A 27213-nucleotide genomic window follows, 5' to 3' on the forward strand; every position below is an offset into this window, starting at 1 on the left:
ATTATGAGTTCTTCAGACTATAAAGACTCAGTAGACTTCATAGAATCATGGAATGGTTTTAGTTGGAAGGCAAATTAAAGATCATCTAGATCCAACCCCTTTGCCAGGAACACTAGACCAGGTTGCCTTATCAAACCTGGACAGTTCCAAGTATGGATCATCCACAGATTATCTGGTCAACCTCTTCTAGTCCCTCACCACCATCACAGTAAGGCTTCCCCCTTATATCTAATCTAGATCTACTTGTTCCAGTTTGAAAACCTCATCCCTTGTCCAGTCACTACTCTACCTGATAAAAAGTCTGTCCCAATCTTTCCCATGGGCCCCCTTATAGTGACGAAAGTCTGCTCTGTGGTCTCCAAGAAGCTTTCCTGTCTCTAGAATAAACAGTGCCAACTCTCTCGGCCTGTCTTCATGGGAGAGGTGCATCCAGTTGCTGATCATCTTTGTGGACCTATTCTGGATCTTCTCCAGCAGATCCAGATGTCTCTCCTATCTCGAGAGTCCCAGAGGCAGATGCAGCACTGCAGGTAGGGTGTCACTAGAGCAGAGGGACAGAATCACTTCTCATCCTCGTAGACTCACTTCTTCTAGTGCAGCCTAGGGTGCAGTTTGCTCTCTGGCCTGCATGTGCACATTGCTGGATTGTATTCAGTTCTTAATCCACCAATATGCTCAGATTCTTCCTATCTGAGGAAACTTTCTTTGGTTGCTTAAAAAGCCTATCCGTTCTGAGAAGCCTTTCTTTTCCTTATCATCTGTTGAAGAAAAGTCTGTCACCTAGTAAATCCTACTAAACCATGGAATGAGAAAATTGAAGTTTTCATTTAAACAAAAAATAAGTAGCTTCATAGATAACAGCATCTTTTCATCTAGTTAAAAACTTCTCATGAACATTTTTCACTTGTGAACAGAGGTGAAAAATCACACCAGTTATCATTCTGCCATGTATAGTAAGATATGCAGGGGTCTTCACAAGTTGCAAGAACTAAAAAAAGCTATTTAGTTCTGTATGTTGAATCCAATGGCAAGAGTTTAGTATTCCATAAAAATATGTGTACTTTATCCTGTCCCTCATGTGCTTAATTCTGCTGGCAGATTGCTAGTTTTATTTTCTGTTTTATTTCAGCAGTGTTGAATACAATCTCAATATTTATGCAAAACTTTGTCTATGAATGCAGTCAGGTTAGTGCTGTTTATTAACTCTTCTGTGCTTCAAAAGTGGAATGAGAATAGAATATTTTGTTGAGGGATGAACAGCAGCATTCAACTTCACATAAATTTTCAGTAGTGTTTTCGTTCTTCAGAAAATTCTTATATTCTCTTATATGCCTTCTGGTGGCTTTGCAGTTTTGGTGTATCTTTCTGTATCCCAAAGTATCCCAGAATGAAGAGGTAACTGTCTCTTCTAGATTGCACCTTAAACCTGTATGTTATAGGATTTCTCATGACTGTGTCTCGTTATGTACTTGGGTTTACTGTTATTTCTATGTAACAGCACCAGATCTTGTAGTAGTTCTGTGTTACTGTGACAAGTTTTGATGAACGAGGAGGTCCTCATTCTTTTTTGTGCCTTTTACTGTAATAGTAATTCTAAATTGTTCCTTTCATCCGGAGTTGCTCTGGTGATCCAAATGGAACCTGGTGGTTTTCTTCAAGCTTCTTATCCCGTCTTGTCTTTGACAAAAAATGAGGTACTCTTTCTTCATGATCATACTTAACCATACTTATTTCCTTTCTCAAAGTCAGGTTCCCAAGAATTCATAAATACAGATGAGTTACCTCTTAGTCTTTGAATTTCAATTTCCCTATGCCCTGTCTCTTCTTCCACTCAAAAGCAAAATCCAATGCAAAGAGACTGAAATATAATCAAAATTTATTTTATTTGTTCTTTACAGAAATGAAAAGGTAGAAAAAAAAAATAAGTCACAGAAGTTATCAAAGTAGCCTTTTTACAGTCTGCATTGTAAGCAAATTACTAATCCTTGATTATTTCTTTATCCAAATTATATTTTTTGTAATGTGTTATATATTATATAGTCACCTTCAAGATAAGAATCTTTTGGCAGAGTTACAGATTAAAAGAGATCACAGCAGATATGAAGACTCTGTTTAGCAAAGCAGCAGTCTTTTATCTCTGCTAGTGTTGAAAGTCTAGTAAGTCAGTAGGTTGTGCAGTGGGGCCTCAGAGTTCTCTCTGTTTCTCATTTTAACTGCAGAAGGTCCTAAACTGTTTAATACATTTTTTTCAAAGATAGCACCTTTTCCTAAAGTGCATTAAAATATTGACTTAAGCAAATTAGTTTTATCACAGTAATTTCAGTGATTAAAACCACCAATATTAATATATGCAGGACTGAAACTCAATATTAGGTTAGTCTCAATAGCTATTTATTGCAGGAAATGTTGTTACCAAGATCTCCTTTGTTTGGCAAGCTTTGTAGTGAGAAAATAGAAAATGGTAAGCTGTAAATACAGTCACCTTCACATTTAAATTATGTTCTTTCTATGCTTTCATGTCTGTAAACCTGTTTCAAATAATATTTTCTGCCTTTTCTTTCTAGTCCTAAATATATAAATATACTAGTAAGTACTGAGAGTTAATTGTCTCAGTACAATTTTAATATTTATTACCCATGGTGTAAGTAAGTGTTGAAGTTTCTGTAGTGTAAAAATGTGTATAAGGTTGTCATAGTAATCCAAAGAGGACTCAGAGACCTTTTGAAACACCATGCAGATGGACTGTATGTAATCATTATTGCCATGGTGCAGCTATATCTTAACTTTATTAATCAAAAAATATCAAGAATGGAAGTGTGATGATTTGACCATATTTCTGCACACCCTTTAGTGTATTGTACTCCCTGAGAGAAGTCTCTCACAGTATAGTCAGTGCTTGGGCACAAAGTAGTAGTATTTTCTTGGACTTTCTGAAGATGCTACACCTCAAATATGATTAAAACAGAATTTTATTTCTAAAATTAGGCTCCTTTTAAAATATTTAAAATCTGTTTTCTCAAATACATGTTCTAGAAGGGTAAAGTCAGAACAAAAATACTGTAACCTGTAACTCATTATTGTATTATAGGTAGTAGGAAAGGTAATAGTATTTAAGAAAACAGAGAACTTTAATTTCATCATGGCTTAGATTATACTATTCAAGAAACACCTTAAAAAACACTCTGCAAGTTTTAGAAGTGGTGTGTGGTAGAAATTCTAACTTTTTTTTCTATAACATCAGTAGTCAACCTGCAATTTCAGGAAATCCTCAATTACTGTATGGAAGTAGCAGATTCAAAAATTGAAATTTGTAATGTAAATTCATCTTACAATTTCTAACCTGTTTATACATCTCATTGTCAGAAACCTAACTACTAAATTTGAGTGCTTGCCTAATGCAAAAGATTTGCCAATTTTAAAGCATTCTATGCTGCATAATAAGTCAGAATATTGATCTCAATCCAGCTTTCTAATTTAAGGAGCAATTTTGCTGAAAAGTTTCTGCAAAGCAATTGAGACTGTGTTATATTTAACAGCCAGTGAAAATTCAATACAAACTCCAAATGCCTGTTTCTGGTGGGGGCTTTTTAAATGTTTGAAAAATCACTCTGTGTTATTTTGATATGAGAAAAATAAATAGGTGTATCTTCAGAATTATATGGAAGCTTGAAAAGACACTAATTCTTACAAAACAGAGTCAATTATTTTATATATATATATATATATATGTGTATGTGTGTGTATATACATATACATAAAACTAAAAGTAGTCATGTCAGTAGACAGTGTAAGAGAGATCAAGCCTCAAATACAAACAACCTGATACACAAAGGAAAAAAGCACCAAAAAAACAAGACAAAAAAATTATTTTCAGTATTTAGCTTTTTTTTTTAATAAAAGGGACTTCTCATAGTCGATTCTTGTTCATTAATACAGTCTTTGTTTTTAAATTTATTAATCTATTTTTCCATTGTATTTTAAGCAGGCTTTTGCTCAAATAAATAATGAAATGCTTCTACATAGTAGATGTTATAGTTCAACAGCCACCTGAAATGATTATCATCATTCCTTTTTTCATCACGGCTATATATTTCTGTGCTTTAGGAAGATTGATATTAATTGAAAATTGAGATGTTTCCAGTTTCTTAAATCATCTGTGGTATCAGTGATTGTCATTATCCAGTGTTGAAGTGTTCTACATATTTCCCTATAAATCCTCTAGTTAAGTTTGATAACAACTGTGAAGAACCAACTATTTTTCCTTTTAATAAGCAACCTAGCATACCAAAACAACATACAGTACCATATGTGCTGGTTAACTGTGGTGTTGACAACACAAATTATCAGTTTTCTGAAACATTTTAGTTAAGATATATTAGAATTTCTTTTTTTCTTTTGGAGATTTCAGGATGGAAGTTTAATACTTAGCTATAATAAAGAAAACCTATTGGGACAATAAACAATTCTCCATTCTTTTTGGTTGGGAATTTTGTTTTGTTTTGGGTATTTTTTTTTTTTTGTATTTTTTTCCTATTTTGCCTTAAATGATAAAAATCAGTTCATTGCAATTTCAGAGTTTGGTAAGAGAAGTACTGCATCATCTCACTAAATCAGAAGTATAATTCTATACCTGAACAAGCTTAGCTGTGTACCACTGTGGAAGCAGACACATCTTTTGCTGAATAATTCTGGCCCCTCACAAATGGACCCCTCATGATGGTCCCATGTTTGGTACATAAAGACATGGGAGAATCCTTTATAATTGCTTTGATTTTTACAATCTGGGGTGCCTGCTGAGCAACAGCAGTTTGCCAACTGCATATTTTTTATAAGGTCCTATACATGATAGCATTTTCTACATAACCATTGTGAAGGAGTCCCAGTTGATGCTTAAACTGTTGTGTTTTTTTTATTGCTTTACAATGAGTAACAAGTTGGAAGCACAAAATAGAGATCTGTTTCTTAAGGTTTTATTTTTCCTGTTTTGACTGCCTGTTTATGTACAAACTATGAAAAATGGATCTTCATACTGTTTAACATACATCTAAAATATTTGTGTGTGCATATGTACAAGCCCATATTTTGCTAATACACAACTTTATGCATTCACAGTGTCCCAGCTTTCTCATATGCATTAAGAGTTTTAGTGCAAAAGTATGTATACCTATTTTATGAGGGACTGTCAATGATTGTAAGTAACAGAAATGCTGAAAGTGTGAAATTTTGCTTTATTTATTTCTAAGTAGTTTTGGTTAGTAATTATATGAGCATATGATAAATTCCATTGTATAGCACTTTAACACTTATTTCTTGACATAAAAATAGTGTAATTTTTGATATATTCTAATATTTATATATTGCAAAGATGTCACAAAGATGCTTTGAATAAGTATTGTATGTTATGTTTTGAAAATTGGAATTCTACTTTTTTACTACATTTATAAAAAGAATAGAAGAGTTTTTCTGTCACGATCTAATACTTTTAAGAGAAATGTGTATATAAAATTTTTAAACAGAGCAGTGCTTTTTTCATATGTTCAAGAATTAATGTTAAGCATATGTATATTATTTAGAAAAGATGATCAATAAATGTGACTCTTAATTCTTTTTTGTGTTTATTTTGAACACAGAAGTATAATAAGCTGTTGACCTTTGCTCAACTAAATGAACGTTTTTAAGACTAATCATAAATATTTTGTAGTTATTTGTTATGAAGGTATTAGTTGCATGTTCATCCATCATGAGATTGATGCTTACATTTTTTCACCTGCTTCTAGATTTAAAAAGATCAATGAATATTTTAGCAGTTAGAATATAGCCAGAAACACAGTAGCTTCAGCGTAACTGTTGTAAGGTATGGAATACAGTTTGCTGGCTATAAGTCCTTTCTGTACAATGGTGCTTTATAAAGTGCCAGAGTAAATGTCTCTTAACTTCTTTCAGACATTGGCCCTGTTTGTTCATAGACTGATAACTGTTTCTAGTGTGCTCATTGAACTTGCTGGAATTTTTGTTTACTTATAGTCTTCATTTTCCCCAAGAGGAGGAGAGAGGAAAGAATATATTCCTCATGTGGGCAGCCTATTTTTGAGTATTTATGTGAGTTCACCATCTTGATTTCAAGTCATGAATTTGTTTTTACATGCATAAGCATGCATATTTACATGCATTATTTATCCAATTGACTTTAAATTCCATTAAGTTCCAATGAGTAGGAGAAAGATTTTTGTCTTAGGCATTTTTTATTTCTTTTAATTTTCTAGTTATGTTATTTTGTTGGTTTATTTATTTTTTTAACTGTTCAGTCTAAGGCTTGTAAAGGTTGATTTGCTCCTGAACTGCTTTGTTCCCAGACATTGCCATCTTCCCCAACTACCACCAAGTCCTCTCCATCTGATCCCATGACCACCTCCAGAGCCAATCAGGTACAGTATCATCCTACCATCTACACCATACTTTTCACGGGTGACAGCTTGCAAACTGGAGAAAAAGATATGGTGGGTTAAGGATTTATTCGTTCATTCACATATATACACCCATAACCATAGATATCTAACTCTTGTTAGAAATTGGTAAAGTAAATGGAAAATATTTTGCTTCTTTCAATTTATTTTGGTGGGCTTTGTTAAAATCTCGGATGAAAGCAAAGTATATTTTAAAATAGTTGGGTTGCTTTTTTTTTCCCATTTGTTAAATTGCAAGGATACAAAACTGGTGTGTTTGTAGACAGAGTAACTCTCGGTTTATATATGTTTGTGTATATATGCACACACGTATTTACTTCCTTGATCAGTTTTAAATTATAATAGAATTACCCCTAAACCCATGCTTAAATAGCTGGAATTCAACCCAGCAATGGCAAACAGACTTCTTTATTGCAGAATTTTGAAATGTGTCTGTGGACAGTAACATAGGGGCATTATTTAAATAAAAAGTATTTTAAATGAAAATTTATTGATGAAGAATGAAGTAAAATTAAATCTCTCTGAAAATTTTCTAAACACATCTAAGTAAGTTTAATTCATATTGTATTTTTAAATGCATAAACTGTCCTTTTAGCAGCATGTCAATTCTACTAATTTATTTTTATTTTAACTGGAAAAGTCCATGTCCAGTTGATTGTGTTCACAAATTATTATATTATCTTCATCTTCCCTATAAAAACTGTAAAAAATTGCTGCATACCATGCTTTTTAGAACTTCTTCATGCTTAAAAATACCTTATTTATTTTGATGTACTGCTAAATTTAATGTACTTTGTGTTCGAATAATGTAAGTATTTAGTATATGCTAAGAGTTCCCACAGTCTGTTTCAGTTAGCTGAATGTTGCTATTAGATCTTGCATAAATAACATCAAATATGAGAAAAGTTTACTTCACAAGCTAATTTTCCCTGAAAGTTAACACTGTTATTAATTACTAATTCTCTGATATTTTTTGAACTGCTTAGAACTTGCTGGTGTATGAACAGACAATTTCACAAGAACAGAAGCATATTAAACATTATACCTTTGATCAACACATGACATTTATTGAAGGGGGTGTCAAATACAGAAAGTAATAGAATTTAGGAAGAAATTGTATAGATAGAGAAAATAATAAGAAAAATATAGGTTGTGATATCCTTGACTTCAACTTGAAAGCCTTCTTCATCAGCCTGCTTCCATTCCAGCAACAGTTACTTGGCTTCATCATCATTAAATGACAAAGATGAAATCTTTGCCAACACCTAGGGATGTTTTATTATGAGCTCTGTTCAGCTTTTATTCTCTCTCTCTTAATTTTAGTATTTTGTTTATTTTAATTAGAAGGTTTTGAAAATGAGTATAGGGGTTGTTTTTTTACAGGTTCTTACTATCTTTCTTTTCTTTCACACTTTTTTTAATTATAAGTATATCCTGATGATCATTATTTAGAGAAAAAGGAAGAGGTGCTTTTATTTACAGGATATACAATTTGAGCATATTAATTAGCATAAGAGAAGCACCTACTTTGCATCTCTTCTGTGAATTTTATATTATTAGAATTATAGTGTAGTGTATAAACTTTAAATGACCTTTCGATAGCTAAAAATACGTATGCTTATAGAAAGTTTTTCTATGAGAATATTGTCAAGTAATGTAGCTAAATTCACAAGCCAAATGACATGTATGCTTTGTGTCCTGTCTGTATTCCAAATTACATATTTTAATGCATTTTATTCATAACCTGTGTTCAATTCAGTTTTCATACAAGTAATCAAGACCTTTTTTGAACAGCATCAGAACTGTATATATGAAGAAGAGTAATGAGTTCCTTAATTGACTTTTGGAACTGCTTTTATTATTAACTATTGAAACTTGTACAGGTTTATGATTATTTTATCCCTTCTCGTATTTTCTAGTGATTTCTAGCCATTCCAGCAAGAAGCACAAAGCACATGATAAGGCAATTAAGGCCTTTCTGTTCATTCTGGTGATAAGTGACATCACTGGCAATTGTTCCCAGGCTGTAGTGGTGATTAGCATTCAGCACCAGGGTATCCACAAGTATCTGCACTGCGGCTGTCACATGGAAATAGGTTCCAACACAATCACCTCAAACCTGTCTGCAGCCACATGAACACCCATCAGGAGAGTATGAGAGAACAATAGTAAATGTTTGTTTTGATATATGGCTGTTTAAGATGGCTCTCAGTAGAAAAATAACCATTCAGGTATGAATTTTCTCACAAGATGGTATATTATGATAACACGAGAGAGCTTAGTTAACTGGACAGATGTCAGGAAAGTCATTGTTAAGATGTAAGACGAATTCACAGCACGCTCTGTTGTGTGCATAAGGTAGCATATTAGGCTTAAGATCATTCCATTTTATGTGATGTTTTACTCATGAGAAGATGATATTTTATGTTAAAGATTAGAAAGGTGATTAAGCAAACTTTAAACAATACTTCATGCTGGGTTGCTGTTGAAGTGAGATTTTTAAGCTGGGTTGGAGGACTCCCCCATAAGTCACTGCGATTAGAGAATTGTCGAGTCTGTGCTTTGATGAGAACAGCTGATGTGAGCCTTGTGCTACACAAGCATGTCAGTTGTGTTCCCCTGACAGAGTTTGAACAATTTCTAGACACGCTTTTTAATACAAGAAGAAAATAGCACTGCCAACAGAGGTCAGAGGAAGCTAGGCAGGAAATCTGGCTTGTATTAGATCTTCCTTTTAATGACTCACTTTGCCTCCATTCAGATGAGGTCATAACTCCTTTGTATGGCAGTTTCAGCTTTTGATGAATTGTTTTTGGAAAAATCCAGTGTTCGTGAACTACTTGTTTTATGATTCTCAAGGAGAGGATAGTCTCTGAAAATGCCTTATCTAGTGGAAGAGAAGTTTCTTTAGAACTGTCATGTTTTGCATTTTACTGAGTTGCCTTGAGTGCAATAGAAACCTCTTCACTGGAAACACAAATGTGTTTCTCTTCAGTTCTTTGTTCCAGGAAGTTATATATCTGCCAGTATTATTCTTGTAAATGTCTTGTTTTTTCAGTGGGACTTCCTTGGACCTTCATTCACATTAAAAATCCATACTCTGCAAAGTTCTCAAGGAAGAAGGAACCAAAGAGGCAATAGAATTAGAGGCAGTAGAATGTCCAATAACTTTTTTTCCCCCTCCTGTCTGCCTATTGCTGAAACTAACTCAATCTTTCTATACTTTTAGACTAAAATCTTCTGTGTTACACCCTCACGAGCTTGGTGAGCTCTGTTTATAGCCAAACACTGATAGACATATAGCTACCATGGTGAAACTGTTCTGCTGATGCCCCTGGAGCTGGCAGAATATAGCTTTACTTTTATTTACCAGGAGGAGGAAATCAATTTCACTTCTCCAAAGTACACTTCAAGAGGTAATTTCATCTCTAAAGTGATAAATAATTCACTAAACATCATATAGAACATGCTTGCTTTTCCTCTGTAGAACCCAGTAAAGGTACAAGTTTTAATTGTTTTAACAATTGACTTTAGATAGACTAGTATTTCTGTAATTAAACTGTTTACATATTTTTATTCATTCACAAGATTATTTTTTTCTTTTTATCTGCCTGTGTAACTGATGTTGCTCTTAATTTTAGAGGGAGAAACACACAAATCTAAGTTTTTATTTCTCCTTTGCCTATTTGATGTATCCCTGTAAAGGACACTTGCATGTCTCCTTCTCCAGTCTTCCCTTTCTCCATGAGATTGGTACCGCTGCTGACCTTTGCTACTGGCTTAAGAGAATAAAAGGGCCAAAACACACATTCATACTTATTAGTGAGTCAGGAGAGTGATGGGTAGGAGACCTTTTTCCTTGCCTTACAATTTAGATAGGCTTAAGCTTAGCAGTAAAATAGGATTTATCATAGCAAACTTTGAGTCATTAACTTACTATATAAACCTTTTATTTTTACCTTTTTAAAAGCACTATTTTTTCCCATGGCATTTTTATTTTACACAATTATACCTTCATTTTGGCTGCTTTGTTATTGCAAAATATGCAAAACCTGAAAATTTTATCATTTAGTACAATGTAATATAAATTTTTTAGATTGCAGATAGGTATAGATTTTGTTTATTCAGTCCTCAGGTTTGCTTTTTTTGTTTCAGCATTTCTTTCTCATCTTGTTGCTGCAATATCTGTAATAAATAATACTTTTTAACATTTTCACATGATGGGACTGTGCCAGGGTTCTTGGAACTGCGTGTACTCAGCAGGTAGAGCACAAGCATATGGCTATTAAAATCTTGGTATTTGGAATTTGTGCTCTTGGCTTACATTGCCTCTTTATTTTATGTAAAGTCTATAGCTTGCAGTGTGATATAATAGTGCACATATAACTAGAGACTGGGAGATTGGGGCACCCCATCTCCCTCTCTGACTTTAAAGAACCACCCTATCCCTGTTTGCAAAATGGCTTGCAGAAGTTTCATCTTTTTATTCCTCACAGAAAGGTAGAATCTGAAAATAAAGGCAGTCTGTAAAGCATGCTGAAAACTTTTAAAGGGTTGATGAACTCATATTTGACATATAATTTCTTGTGGTAGGTGGAGGGAGAAATAGCAAAGAAACCTTTGTTTCAGTCTTCTGTTACCATTAAGACATGGATTTTTAAAATATGTATAATAACCAGCTTCAAATGATACTTTTTTATCAGTACTTTAATCTTAATGCACAAATACTGAGTTTTAAAGATGATCCCAGGACACTCCATAGCCATTGTAGGTCAGTGAGATATTATCTCAGTTTGCCTTTGAACTTTGATATGAGGCTTATTTAAGATATAGCGTCTTGGATATTTTAACTGTAATATTAATCTATTTTTGTTTCCTTGATTTTAATGTCAATTTTTAGGGTAGTGTTGAGAAAATCTGTTTTCTTTTGAGGTCTTCCACATATTGACTAATGCTGGATGGATCACTTGATCTTTCCAAATCTCAGTACTGTGTATTAAAGATCAAAGTCAATATAAAATTATTTACCATTCTTTAAAAAGTTGCTGTAGAATTAAAAATGTGATATAACTTTCATTGGACTACTAAGAATATTTTCTATGGTAATTCTCTAAGATAACAATTTGATCTCTTGTCAGTCAATCTGATTCATCACTGATAAATGCGACCATTTCATTTACATCCAGATGATGCTGTCAGTGTTCTGCAACACAAACCTAATATTCTCTTTGAAAGAGACTTTATCTAATAGACAGTGTTTTATATGGACCATAACTAAAGTATTTAGTTAACCAGCTTTATTTTTAGTTTAATAAGACAGAGTTCCTTTTTTGATTACAAGGTGCCTATGGCACACTGTGGATAGCACATAATAAATTATGTTTGAGACCATATATCTTGAAAGGCTAGGAAGAATTCCTCTCCTGTTCATGTGAGAGGATTCCAGTAGAGGTTCCACTGGTTTAGATGTAACCTTTCCTGCTTCTATACAGCTGGAATCCTTCATTTTATGTCTAAATTCTAAGCAGAAGTAACCTACCCTCCATGGATTAACTGTAGACTTTCTTCTCATCCTCGTTTTAATGCATTACTTTTAATATATTTATTTTGTCCTTTAACCATTTCTCCAGCATTTTCCAGTATCTGAGCTCAGTGCTTGTTTGCATTGTTTCCTTAGGATATATATTTAAATATATAAAATTTTTAAACAATTTAAAAAATCTTATATGCAAAACAGTTTGGGGATTTTACTGTTCTTATTGTCTCTTTCAATTTTTCCCCTTGGGACAAGTATGTAGGTAATAATTTGGGTTCATATTCCATACTCATTTCCTTTTTCCTTTCCCCCTGCACAACAATTATAGAGGTCACTGTTTACTGTTCCTGTCTTAAATGTAGGAGAAATGTCAGGAACTTTCCTGAGAAATGGGGAAAGATGTAGATTCTCACTGCTAAGTCTCTGAAAACTATTGGCATGTCATTCATAGGATGTCATAAATGATCTGCCATTTTCAGTCCTGTAAGTAAAAATGTGATTCCTTGTTTGTGTATTTTGTTTGAATTATATGCTTGATAATAATTAGAATCACTTAGTTTCCTGTTTCATCCCCCCTTTGAAAAGATATATGTTCTCAGTGTAATGAACAGAATTACTATTCCCTTCTATTAAAATGGATAAATGTCTTAAATTAGTACTTCCTCATGCTTTAAGCTCTACCTGGTTGTTAGATTTTTTTGGTTGTTTTTCCCCCATAGATAAAAATCCAAAGGTAAAAAACAAAACAAAGCCCCCACATATAAAAGCAAAGCTTGTTAAAAAAAAGATAAGGTCTTTGTTTATGAAGACTTAGATGATTTAGAAAACATAAAAATCTTAGTGTGACTTTATGAAGCCTGCTTTTGATTCAGATAATCTATTTTTAAATCATTATTGCTTCAGTTAAGATGCTGAGGTCATTACTGTTTAAAGTACACTTATGACTTTCATGGGATTTATTCACTTTAAAATATTTTGTAGTAAACATGTAAAATGATAATGCTTTTTTGGATTGAATGCATTCTGTTTAGACTGCTAAGGTTATCATCATCTTGTTTAAGTTGTTTAAGAATGCAAAAAGTCCCTCACTTAATTTAAGATGTCCTTTCATTTATGAATATTTGTAGATATGATATATGGGTTTTGGCATTTTTCCATGTCCCCATACTAAGAGAAGGTCCTATCTGCTTAGGAAAAAGGATCATTAAACACAGAAAATTTGGAGACTACACATTTTTTCTCTTTGTCAAAATATGATAAAGGCTTTCAAATGCCCTTTGCCAAAGGGTGTTTAATTTCTTCATGTTCTGTGTTCCTTTTTAAGTATAATTCTTTTATCAATACTAAATTAAAATGAATAGCGTGGTTTAAAATTCCAAATAATATCCATGTTCACATCCCAAATAAGCTAAAGTGATATAACCAAGATTAGCTGAGACTTTGAGTTCTTAATACTCAAGTTTAGTATGGTAGATATACTGTTTCATTCAAAACTGCTGTTGGGTGAAAAATCCAGCCATATCCTCAGGTGCACAGGCAAGGAGTCACTGAGTGCCTTCTTCTCTGTTTACACAACCCAGAGAAAACAGAAGAGCAGAGCAATTTCCAGAATGCAAATCTGGATGACTGTATTGTTGTTTCTCTGCTGCATAATCAGTCAGATGAAGGTTTGACTCCAAGTTTTCAATTATTTGGAATTTAATTTAGTGGCTTTTAAGGAGTTCAGAATTTATATGATTAAGTGAGAATGTGGGAAGAAACACTGAGTCTGTAGACCTTACTGTTACACCAGGACAGATCCTTTACAGCAGACTGTCATGTAGAAAAGGCAATACCATGTTTTTCTGTCAGGTGTTAGTTGAGTGAGGCCTGATTAGGCCTGGCCCTAGAAGATCCTCCTTGTTAGTTAATTGGGTTTTTTCTGCTACCTGAAATATTTTCATTTTCACAAGCTGTTTGTAGGTATAGTGTAGCACTACAGTTTGCTAGGCTAGGCAGACTGCTAGATGCATTGTCAGTCCTCTGCATGCTTTGAGAACTCATCAGACAGATGTGAGACAAACCCACCAATCATAGTAGGTCTCTGCCTGATTTGAGTGAAAATTGAATGTTCTTTGTATACAAATCATGGAAGCAGGTTGATGAATTGCACTATAGAGAATAAGATGTAGAAGGTTTTTCCTTTTCCAGAGGTTAGCTGCAGCTGTTGGGACCTTTGTCTGACACATTTCAGCCTAGATTTCAGATAGTCTATACAAAACAATATGTAACTGCATCTTATTCAGTAGTATTATCCTCTAGTTTTGGGTTTGTAGATATTTTCACATTTATTGATTTTGGGTTTGGTTTTGGATGTTTGGATTGGGTTGGTTAGTTGGTTAATTGTTTGGGTTTTTTTTCCTGAGAGCAAGCTGGACCTCCTGCAAGTAATAGCAGATATTAAGAGGCATGGTTTGCAAATAGTGGATCAATTGGACTATTGTCCCTCTAAGTCTAAAGGTTCACTGGTCTGTGACCTGCCAGTGATTTACATTTGAATATTTGCAGCCTTGAAGAGTATTAGTCTGGGGTACAGAGGGTCTGCTGCCTGTTTCATCTTCTGTTTTCTCCTGCTTCTCAAATGGCACCTTAGTGAATGCAGCCTTAGAGATCAAAGTATTGCTGGACTATTTCCCCCCACCCCTTACATTATCAAACAATAACACACATGATAAATTACTCATTCAAGTGAACTTACTACCTGTGATTTGGATGGGGTTAGAAAAATATGGTTGGGATTTTTTTATTTCTTTAAAGCTTCTGGAAGCCTACAAATGCACTGCAGTGTAAATTCTTCTTTCATATTTTTAGGTAGCACAGTACATGAGCTCAGTGCTTCTCAGCTTTTTATGATTATCGTTATTGTTTACTTAACAAACTTAAAAATGCAATGAGAATTGATTGACTTTGTTCTCTTAGTAGTAGTTGTAGTAATTGTGATAATAAATTAACAGCTGCCCCCTACCCATGAGATACTGAAATGCAGTCTCCATGTGAGCTCTTTTAAAGTGTTGCAGTTAGGGAATTAAACTGGCTTATGAAAGAGATTAGACTATGATTAATGGCATTCTGTAGTAAAAAGTACTGAACCAAAATACAATACCTTAAAATCTGCAGACCTGTGCGCATGTATAATTAAGTGATGCAGAAAAAAAGAGAAATCAAGTAAAAAGATAATCATTTCCTTGCAGAAAATTTGTTCATAAGAATAAATTTAAAATGTTTAATAAAACTGTAAATATAGTCCAGAACCAGTATTATCACATTGTTTTACAAACAGAAGGAAATAACAGTTGTTTCTTGAAGACATTTCACAGGTTGTATTTCACTTGTATTTCACTTGTACCAAATGTGTTTGTGTACTCTGATGGTTGTCTTTACGCATCCAATTTCAAAGTAAATTGTAAGTTACACCTGCCTGGCATTAATAGGAACTCAGGTGAATCAGGGTAAGAAAAGGAGACTGCAGCTTTGTTAGGATGAAATTTATGTTTTGAAAACTGAATTTAAGTGATATTAGAATAATTAATAATGCATTTATGCATTTATTTTTACATATGAAAAGGATCACATTGAGTATTTGTTAAATAGAAAAAAGGGACAAATGTATTGTGAAATCAAAAAGGATTAGTAAATCTAATTTGATTGATTTCCCCACCTCCATCTTATTTTTTGAGACAGCTCTTTCATTTTTTTTATTTTTTCTTTTCACATTTTCAGTATCTTTTCTCTAAAAATAAATTGTCAGCTTTTCGAGCAGAAGAATATGTATATATTGTGCATAGTAGTTGAGATCAGGGCAAGACTTACATGCAAATTATTTTTCATTGTATCCTTAACAAGAGACATTTAAACCAAATTTACTTAGATGCTGCCTTCAAATTTACTCTTTGTAAAGTATTTTTCCATGTTAATGCACACATAGTATTACGCATTTGTAATATAGGTATAAAAACATGCAGTGTAAATGTGTAAATACAGCCATATTCGTGCCCCACAGCCTTGGTTTGCACGAGGAGTAATTTTTTTCCCACGTGAACATTTCTGTGAGATTACTGTCTCTGCAAAATTATGAATAGGTGCCAGTTATCTATATTCAAGTATTGCCTATACCTAGTGCTTGTCTATAGATAGTTTGCCTTAATGAAATTTTTCTCCCGTTGTATGAGAAATACAACCCAGAACACAGATGTTGGGAAACAATATGATTTGCAAATACATAGTTTAACAAGAAATATATGCAGTTTTCCGACAGAGCTATGTATTTTTGATCTAAATCCAGGATCTTCCCATTTAACAAGGACTATGCAATTGCACCTTCACCTGTCTCTTGTAATTATAGAGAATTTTTAAAAGCTAAGTTGACTTTGATAAGTGACCTAAGTTAGTTTGATAACTAACCTAAGTTATCTTGGTTAAATACATATAACTACAAGTTTACAGGAGTTATACAAGTTAAGCAAGAAGTAGATAGACTTATAAACTAAAGATATCACTCAGCTGGTGTGAATGTTAACTTCTAAGCCAGCCAACCACAGCTTAGTTGCAGTTAATTATATATTTCCTGAGACCTACAGCTTGATTTTAACTTATTCTCTTTTCTGATCCTTCTTAGAGACATATTGTCAGGCTCTGAGAGGAAGGTTTTGAATTGAATTTTCAGAAGACTCTATTAGTATTAGAGAGCTATGGAGTCCTGTAGAATTGCTTATTAAGCTTGGAGACATCACAGAATCTCAAAATCAATTAGGTTGGACAAGATTTCTGTCATCATCAAGTCCAACCAGTGATGTAACACCACCTTGTCAACCAGACCTTGACACCAAGTGCCACCTGCAGTCATTTCTTGAATGCCTCCAGGGATAGTGACTGCACCACCTCCCTGGACTGTTCATTCCAATGTTTAGTTACCCTGTCTGTGAAGAAATTCCTTCTCATGTTCAGCCTGAACTTCCCCTGGCAAAGCGTGAGGCCATTTCCTCTTGTCCTGTCCCCAGCTGCCTGGGAGAAGAGAGAAGAGGCTGACCTCCCACCTCACTACAGCCCTCTTTCAGGGAGTTGTAGAGAGCAGTAAGGTCTCCCCTGAGCCTCCTTTTCTATGCGTTCCCTCAGCTGCTCTATGTGGGACTCAATCTCCAGACACTTCACCAGCTTTGTTGCCTTTCTATGGAAATGCTCTTTCTTGAAGTGAGGCGCCCAGAACTGAGCACAATACTTGTGTGTGGCCACCCACCCATTAGGGAAACCACACTAAGAAAACTATATCCTTTTTGTAATCAAAATTTCTAATAATTATTATTTTTCATGACCAAGAGAGACATGGTTATATAAATGTTTTCTGCTTAACTGTCCTCCCTTTCTTATTTGAAAACAATTTTCAAACAACATCTAGGAGAGTGTCCCTGAGAATTTCATTGAGTAGTTCTTGCTACACAAAATCCTATTTTATTAGTTAAGGATTAATTAATACAGAAACAATTAAGCTTCTGCTGCTAGTTATGTAATGCCAAAGCAGGGGTTCAAAGTAACCATAACCCTTGGTGCTGATAATTTGTTAGTTCATCTAGATGGACCAGGTGCATTTTGCAGGAGCCAGATTTCCCTCTGCATCATCTTTATTCCACCATATTTATTTTGCACATATTGGTTGATGATAGAATAAATTTTATCTTTCATATTACACTAATTTTGTGATCTTGGAGTAAAAGTGTATGTGCAAAACTGTTGCCAGGTTATGCCAAGATGCACCATTAAAAATGCCCTGTTCAGTCTTTTCTCACTTCTACATGTGTAGCTTAATACAGACTGGCTATGGAAGATAGTTCTCAGACCAAAGTTACATTATTTAGATTACATAATATTGTTAAGAGCAGAAATCTGATTTCCAAGAAAGGTTGGAGAGTCCCTTGAAATAATTTTGTAACAGAGTGTGGGTTTTGTTCCTAGATTTTGAAATGAGAACATCATTCATTTGTTCTGTGCATCAGGCTTATTTTTGACATGATTGCAGCTGGGAGATTCTAAGACATGATGGTCCTGGAAGGAAGTGGGGGCTACACTTATTGTGTCTGGAGAGAGTACAGATTTGTGCATGTTTTTGTGCATGAGGGTTTTTTTCTTATTAGTTTTAAAATAAACTGAATTGCAAAAATATGATTTAAAGAGGCACTTGTGAATGAGTAGCTTCTGTACTCTCTGCCTAAGCTGAAACTCTTCACTAGATACTCAGTGCAAGAGGACTGCTCCTACTTACAAGTAAATCAAGTATTAGGCATTCTTATATAGCAGCATATATTTATAGTACAGAACTGTGTATGCATATAAAACTGTCTACAGTTGTGATATATATATTCAGATATTTGCTTAATTTATTTACTTTTCTCTATGTTTTTCTATTAAATCATATGTCTGTGGGAATGGTGAGAAGGTCCTTTGTTGTTTTTAGTTAGCATGTTTAAAATATTCCTCCTTTTAGAAGCTATTTGGCTCTACCATCTTATCATGTGTTTATATCTAAAGCAAAATGGATGTTTTCAGAAAAAAAAACTCATAAGAAAAATTGTGTTTATAAAGTTTTTAGGAAAACATTTGATCATCAGCTTTCTGCCATTTTTCCTTTTTACTTTCTTTTTGTGAAAAAAATTATGAAGCTATACAGAGCTGTCTGTAGGGGAAAACAAGAATAAATATGCTCTTATTTTCATGGACCTGAAACATTAATAGCATTACCACAAGGGTTTTAATTCTTGTGTGTCTCCCCTTCCATTCCATGGAGAACAGAGTAATTACCCCAGAATTTTAATTACAAATAGTGTAGGAGGGGACGTTAGGGTTTAGTATCATTATTTTATTTTATGGTCATGAAAACTCAAAGGTGTTCATTTAGACAAAACACATTCAGCTAGTTACACTTTCTTTTACCTCCTTCTTTCAAAATCTATAATTTTTTTCAATTCCACAGATTCTCACTTAAAACTGTAATTTGCAGAATATGATAACTGTGATAGCAAAATTGGGGACTATTTGTGAGCATGAAGATATTAAATATAGAGATAGTGTATTTTAAGAAAGGGACTGAAAACTGTCATATTTTCTGAGCACTTTACCTCCTTCCTTTGGGAGTTGCAAACTTGTTGATATGAGTAACCGTAAACTTCCTCTTGCTGATGATCAAACTCTCTCTTTTGGCCTCCCACAAAAGGATCACAAAGAGCTTTGAGCTAGAAAGAAATACCCTTCTTTTATATGGTCATAATAAATTCTTGCTTTCCATGCCATAGAATTGAAATTGTTCTACTGATTCGCCTTGATTCCACATCCTTCATGAGAGGGGTCTCCTGCAGAGGATACATAGTTGATAACTTAAATTTCGTTCAGAATTGCCATATGATTCTTGTGAATTATTGTGATTTGTATCTTGTAGAAATCAACTGTGGCAAAGATCCTCTGAAATCAAACTAAAACTCTTAGCCTTCTTTTGTCCTGCCAGTTCTATAGATAGATTAGTTAATTTTAAAATGTGGTTTCCAGGGACTGATTTTCAGTATTCTTACCAGTAATGCTGAAACATGATTTCATTTTTGGATTTAAATCCAAAATTAATTTAGAAAATGTTTAACATGCTGTTAAAATAATGTGATCTGGCCAGCAATGTCAGAACATAAAAATCTCAATGTGTTTCTAATATCCAGGGTTGAGTTTTTCCAAGGTTTCAAGTTTCAGTCAGTTTAAATGAAAAGTGTTATTGACAGAGAAATGGCAAGCATTTCTATTGGCTGCCTCAGCACTTTTCTATTGGCTGTTCTTTCCTCTGAACTTAATTAAATGACATAACTAATGCATATAATTTTCTTCATTAACTCTTTCAGAAGAACGTAATTGTGTATTCTAGCCATATTTATCCAAATTTATACTGAAAACTGGGCACTGTTGATAGCTGTGATGCTTTGTAATGTTAACAGTGTTTCTTCATCTTCAGAACTCATACTCCATTCAGAGGGCTATTTAAAAATACTGTTATTTTTTTCTTAGACTTGCAGGTACATGGCCATTAAAAAACATTTTAAAAAATTAAAATAAAAAAAAGGAATTATCAGTCTCCCAGAAGTCAATGGAAAATTGATTCCTGTGTTGCAGGCATAGGATAGAAAGCCATAGAATTTCTTCCAATGATTACTTTTCATCAAATGCAAGTTTTCTAGTTAAAATATAGCATGTCATTCAGAGCAAGTTTATGGGTTTATAGCTATGTTTAGCTATATGTTTAGCTAGCAAGTTTAATGAGTTTATAGCTATGAGGAGCCAAACATCTATGGATCTGTGACTGGGAATGCATTAAAAAAAAGGGATGCACCCACTTTGCCTCTCTGTCTGTTAAGATTGATTACATTTTGAAACTGGAGTGGCTTTTATGAGTTCATAAGTTAGATCCTGTCTAATGTAAAACAGTGTGAGTATTAGTGATACCATCAGTGAAGCATATTTAGTTTTAAAATAGAAGACATTATCTATATTTTATGTCAATTATTTTATATTGAGAAGAGTTTCTTTTAGCAATTCCAATAATGCAATCACATTATATAGTTTCTTTCAGTTAGAAGTATCCCAAATTGCTATACTTAATACTTCTGTAAATATTCATGCATTTTCTAAACCCCTCCTTGTCTCTGTGAAGTGTTGGCAGGTATTCATAGGATACCATGCAACAAATTATATAAGAAGCATGAAAAAAAGAGAAATCTTAGATGAGGGAGGGGAAAAATTGCTGATTTTAAAAAGAGAATAGGGTTAACATTCGATCATCACTGAAGGATTTAGACAATACTGGACAGAACTGATAATATTCATGCTTTCTGTCGTTTTAAAAATGTTTCATCTGAACAATGGCACAGCCAATCTGGATATCTAATTTTCTATGTATACTGCATTCTCTGCAACTGAGTGAAAATCTATTCATTTTTTCTCTTGTGTAATTTAGTATGTAACCGGCTCATTTTTTCTTTTTTTAATTATAAAATAGTGAAAAATATAAATGAAGCTTCTCAAAATGCATTACACTTCTTTGCAAATGTAATTTGAAGCTCATGAAACATTAATGCATTAAATATGGAATGTTGTTTTTATGCTACTGAGAAAAAAATTAGAAAAGTTAAGTTTCTTCTCTATGTTATTAAAACTATGTATCATAGAGAATTCATGGAGGAGTTGGTCTGCTCCATTCCCACAGTTTTGAATCATATTTTCTTGAGGGGTACTTATGAAACTATTCAGATTTTTATGTGTGCATATGAGAGTGTAAAATTTTAATAATACTTTCTTCAGGACTACATAATGTTATAAAATCAGCCACCTGTATAACCAACATTGTTTTAGCAATTATTCTTTTGGTGTACACAACTTGGCTATGCACGCATTCTGCTTTTGAGAGAAGCCTTTCTATTTATGAGTTAGAGCCTACACACATTGGTGACAGAAGGGCAACTAAAACAGGCAGCAGAGAATATTTTTCTTGTTTCTTTAAACATGATTTGCTAGTTTCTTGCTGTGAGAAATTTGCATTCCAAATTACATCTTTAGTTAAAAGCATGAAAGAAAAATCTTAATGTTCATACTTTAAAGTGGGCAGAATTGTAATTAGGTAGTTACTAAAAGAAGTGGGAGTGACTTTTTTAAGTGCCTCAAAGAGTCAAGGTTTAATATCAAATGCTAATTGAAAAATAGTATTGATTTAAGCCAAAAGAGCAATTTGTGTAAAACATCCTTACACAGTCTTATCTTTAGTAAATATTTCTCCTGCTTAGTTCTGGCTTTCTAAGCCTTGTGGTTTCAGATGTAAATTGTTCCCGGGTATTTAAGTTGAAGCTGGGTTTCTCTTGCATGATAGTTTTTGTGACTAAAATGAAATTAAAAATGCAACCTCAGCTGAGAGAGGAGGTCTAAGAACTGGAGAAAAATGAACACTTGTGAGGAACAGTAGTGTCAGTATTAGACCAAAATCCTCCTGCAGTGTACCAACAGATAAAACCAAACATCTTAGAATATCTATTTGCTATTTTCTCTGTCAATTTTTTTTTAATATTTGTAATAATCTAGTGTGATTTGAGGCAAAACTCAAAGTTGCAGTATTTTTTCAATGGATTAAGTTAGCCTTGAATTGTCTTGAGAGGAACTGTAATTATGAGGTCAGAAGTAACACAAGGAGGCAACATAGGGAAGTAGCAAAATTATATTCATCTTGGAATAATTGCAGGCAACATTTATGAAGGGAATACTACAAGTATATGTACTGCTTGTGATGAGAAGAAAATCATATTAACATAAACATGACTAGAAAAAGAAAAAGTGCATTAAGTTGAGGAACAAAGTAGCAGCTAATCTCCTTCTGTAATCCATTGCACTTGTTCACACTATTTCAGTTCTAGACATTCTTTTGCAGAAAGAGACAAACTGAGTTGGAATGACATTTACAGAATTTAAACATGGTCGGGAAAGATGACAATTTATGGTCTAGGCTTATTTACCTGATGATCTAGCTAAATTTACAAATAATTACTTTGCTTTTTATGGGCATGTGCCTATTTTTGTAAATAAGTATCAAGCGGATTATTAGAAATATGTCTCTAAAAGATGTCTCTGTTCTGTCTAAGAATTTTCTCTGAAGCTGAAATATATGGTCTGGAGCTGATCAACCAGGAATTTGTTCAGGAAACCTCTGAAAAAGTAAATTCATGTTTCAGTATGTGCATGAATCCAGTATGGAGTGCAGTCCAGAGATACTGAAAATATTGAGAGAAATTCCAGTAGCTCCCTTGAGGCTATGTATGTGCAATAAGTAGAGGTTTGCTGTGTAAGGCTGCTGTTGGAAGCTGAGCCCAAGTCAGACATGAGCAAACACCTGTCCAGAGCACGTGCATGCAGGCATCACCTTGCCTGTAATTAACTTAGTTGTCATTCTGCTTGATTTCAGAACTTCTCTCTCATCCTCAGCTGATCCTGATTTTCTCCCAGATTTTTGTTACAGTGCCACTTCACTTTAGGATGGATTGTATGGGAGCACTCACAAGCCTAGTGTAGCAGTGTGTTTATCTTGCCACACAAAAAAAAATCCTAGGTGACCCTATGCTTACTGACTGCTCTCTACGGGAATTGGTGTGTTCAGAACACCTTCTCACCAAGTCTAAGCCTGTAGTCATATGAGCAGCTAAAATAGCATGAAATTTTCAGATGTAGAATCCAGAGGCCAGAGGGAGTTTTAAAGAGTTTAAAACAATTGAGGAGCAAGAAGACAGAAAAGGAAAGAAAAAGATATGAAATAGAATGTATCAATTTACAGTTTTAAGGAAGTTCAGTTATTTGCTTTAGTGACTAATATGTAGAATTGTGACAAATTAGGATGAATTTGTTAGATTAGATGGAATCTTTTCTGTAAAGTGTTTTTCTCTTAAGAAAAAATAAACCAGTATTAGACAAGTAATTGAAAGATGTAATAGAAGGATAAAGAACAATTGTTACAAGAACTTCATGCAATGGGTTATAATTACACTGTTGAAAGTAAAAGAGGAAAAAGGAAACCTGAATAATAGATAAAAAAGATCCTTGGTTCATTAATCTCTGTGCAATCTCTTAGAACACTTCACAGAAGTGGAATAAATAGAGCTTGATGCATTTAAATATTTCTACTGTTGAATTACTTGGTTTGTTTTTTCCAAGTTTTGGTGCTATTTTGTATAATTAGTAGTATTTCTCTTCTGGTGTAATTTAGTGTAGGCATGTGTCATGCCACCTTGTGAAACTTGAAACTTAAAACCATGTTTTTCAACCTTCTTAACATACAGTTACTCTAATTGATGTAACAGCCATATCAAGTGCTAATTCTTACTATCTAGCCTGCGTTTCATCCTTCCACTAAATTTATGAGTGTAGACCTTGTATTAGCAGGGTGGCATGTATGGTGTGAGTTTGTGATTGCCATCTCCCCAATTCTAGAGACTGTGAGAAGTGGTAATATAACCGGACAAAATATTGTCAGAGAGAAGGAGGGTAAAGAAATAAAGCAGTAGAAAAGTGAAAGGGCGGAATGGGTGAAACTTTGCTCTGGCTTGTTGGAGGTCTCTACATGAGAGGAGTGGGAGTGAGAATTGGCAGGACATGGGTAGTAGTGCAGATTTGGTCATGGTTTGTCTTCCCATGAAACTAGCATTTATTCATGGGCATTCATAGCTGCTCAGTGCAGATTATCTCACTGCAGCACTGGGGAGGATGCGAGTGGCAGAGCATAATCACCAAACATCTGGTAGATGATGTAGATGCTAGTCTGCTCACTCAACTGAGCCAGGACTTTCAGTTTGGTAAATCAGAGGACTTGCAGGCAATTCTGACATGATATATGAATGCAGCGTGGGCTTATGCAAGTGGATTGTCAATAAATAGGAAAGGTTTAAGGAATTGGCTGATACAGGGTTTAGGAGTCTAGGATTTACATGAGCTACTCACGAGGTGAGTTAAAAGCAGTTTGAATTGTGTCTCTGGACACAATGGTTGAGATCCCTAAGTACCAGGCCTCTTCCTCCAGAGTTGCATCATATCTCTGCAGATTTCGTTGGGAACTGAGGGCAGCAAACTGCTCTCCAGTTGGAGCCCTTCTTACAGCCCAGGTTTCTTTGACTTTTGTCAAGGCTTTTAAAAACACAGTCTTGTTTCACTGAAAATGTACACAGAGAAATTACTTTGTTTCTATTATATTTGTTATAGTTGGATGACTTTTGGGGGAAGAAGTATTATATTTTTTGAGCCTGATTTTGAACTTTCTTATGCTAATGGAAATAGGATGAGAGTGATACCTGTTGAAGTAATTAATTTGCTTTTTGAGCAAGCAAATGCCATAACTGCAATCCTTAATTTTTCTGAAACTTATTTGACATGAAATAAAGGTTGAGTTACTTTCCTTTTTTTCTTCCTATAGTGTTTAAACAAAATAAATTACACGTGTTCCTATTTTTATGCATATGTAAGCATATGTTCATAATTGCTTTAGATAATCAATCTCCTTTTTGCAGCACAAGTTTGGATATAGCCAGGAGCATACGCACAAACCTGGAAACTTAATCTTCCTGCATAGTGAAAGATACCTTTATTGGATAGCTCAGAGCACTTATTTTGGGTAGCAGTTTCTCACTTCTGCATCCAAATCAGTTTCTGAACCTGTTATCTGTAAAAGGAAAATAAGTGCACTGTCCAATTTCCTGGACAGACAAGGAGTTATGTTCATGTAGGTAGCAAAACCAAATAGATAATATTTCGTTTTTCATTTTCTGAATTGTTTTTTATCATTTTATACCTTTTAACTTAGTGACCGTATGGATTTTAGGCTTTGACAGTAAAGAAAAAAAAAACAACTTTGCATTATTTCTTTTCTACGGGCACCTAGACTGCTGATCTATCTAATATGTTAGATACTGTGTTATTATATAGCACAACCAATGTTTGCCATAAATATTTGATATTTCAATATACAAACAAGGGAAAGATTTAGTGACTAAAAGAAATAGATGGAGATTTCCAAACTGGTAGCAAGATTAATATTCCTAATAAAAAAAAAATCCTAAATATATTTTGCTTTTAAAAATAATTATCTAAATTTTTAAATGAAATTTTAAATTAGCTGTCCGAAATACAAGAATGTTACAGCCAAATATCTCAAAGTAATACAAATGTTGCTCTTCATTTCAAGAAGAGCAGGATTGCTTATGTTTTAAGTAAAATGAGTACAGATGCATTTATGTTTTGTTCAAACTGAATTTTCACTGGAATGTAATGTTTTTGTCCTAATACAAAATAGAGGCATATTGCCTAATTATTTAATGCATATATGTTTTTAAAAGATGTGCTGTATGTAAATTACATGAAATATTCACCACGGCAGGGGTTGTATTTGAAAGGGTATTTTTGGTATATTCCTAAATTAATACCATTTAAAAGAGTTGCCAATAAAAGAAACAATAGCCTGTTTCTAAATCAGATATTTAGAAAAGGGTATCTTTCTTTCTGAAACAGGCAAACATATATTAATCCAGCACATGAAATTTTATGTTTTTTTTTCAAAATGCATCGTAATTTTTATGTTGTTTGTAATGCTAAATACAAAACCATATCTGGGCAAGGTGGGAATGGGTGAGTAAGAAGAAGATAATTCTTTATCTCTCCTCTCTGATTAGTCAGATAATTTTGCCCAATAACTAGAGCTGTTAGTGGTAACCTAATGAGCATTTGTGTGTCAAGTGAGAAAAGTACCAGTTTCTCATTGTGAAAACCTTTCTTGTTGCATAGAGAAGAGTTCCTTTTTAATTTTGTGGCTGAATTATGCCATTGCTTTATTTTACTATGCCCATCCTTAAGAAAAATACCAACTATGTTAAAGTGACTTGGATTTTCATAGGTTGCATATGTAATTGTAACATTATAGGTGCAACAACACTGCCGTGGCATTAAATATCCTATTTACATCTGAAATCACATGTATGGTTTTGAGAGTGTATTTTTGTACTTTCTTGTGTTTTTTAGGTTTTTTTCACTTAAATTTACATAGGCACTTATGCCTGACTTGATCAGAACCATGCATATTGCTTATTGAAATCTCCCACAGAACCTGTTAGTGTGTCTTAAACCAGTGGAGGCGAGTAAATGTTTTCTGTAGCAAGCAGCACAAAACCATAATAATGAGACCTGTGCAGTGCTGCATAAAACAACCGAAAACAAAACTAACCCAAAACCTAGAACAAACAAGCGCGCCACCCCCCTCAAAAAAAAAAAAAAAAGGCAAAAATCTGGAAAATTCTTCAAGTTAGCAATTAGTTAATGTATTTTATATCTAGAACTGAAATATCTAGTCAAAACCGAGTTGTTTCATTCTTTTTATGATGGCAGTTCTTAAAAAGGTTACCTTAAAATTACCAAATACCTTGACCTACATTTAAAATTACTAGGAGGTGTCCTGACTTAAAACTAAGCCTGCCTAAAAATATATATAAAACGTGTCATTATGTATTTAAGTGTATATACAGTGATTTTTTTTATAGGACTGTTTAATACATAAATGGACAAAATTTTTTTTCAATACCCTACTTTCACATTACCTTTAGAATAATTCAGCAGCTGATCATTTTTTATTTATTCTAT

The 27213-nt window shown here is 33.8% G+C and overlaps 1 protein-coding gene across 3 annotated transcripts in view; it reads left to right on the forward strand.

The window, feature by feature from the left end:
* The window catches only part of NOVA1 (NOVA alternative splicing regulator 1), a 138860-nt gene that overhangs the window by 107099 nt on the left and 4548 nt on the right, over nt 1–27213 (forward strand). For 2 of the 3 annotated variants that reach the window (XM_074542757.1, XM_074542759.1), the window contains exon 4: nt 6354–6425. The exons of the other annotated variant lie outside the window; for it this stretch is intronic. In XM_074542757.1, the coding sequence (XP_074398858.1) occupies nt 6354–6425 (72 nt within the window). The remainder of the gene's footprint in view (nt 1–6353; nt 6426–27213) is intronic. 3 annotated transcript variants of the gene reach the window in all.

The sequence above is a fragment of the Zonotrichia albicollis genome, chromosome 6 (assembly GCF_047830755.1).
Source record: "Zonotrichia albicollis isolate bZonAlb1 chromosome 6, bZonAlb1.hap1, whole genome shotgun sequence".
In the NCBI taxonomy this organism is placed as follows: Eukaryota; Metazoa; Chordata; class Aves; order Passeriformes; family Passerellidae; genus Zonotrichia; species Zonotrichia albicollis.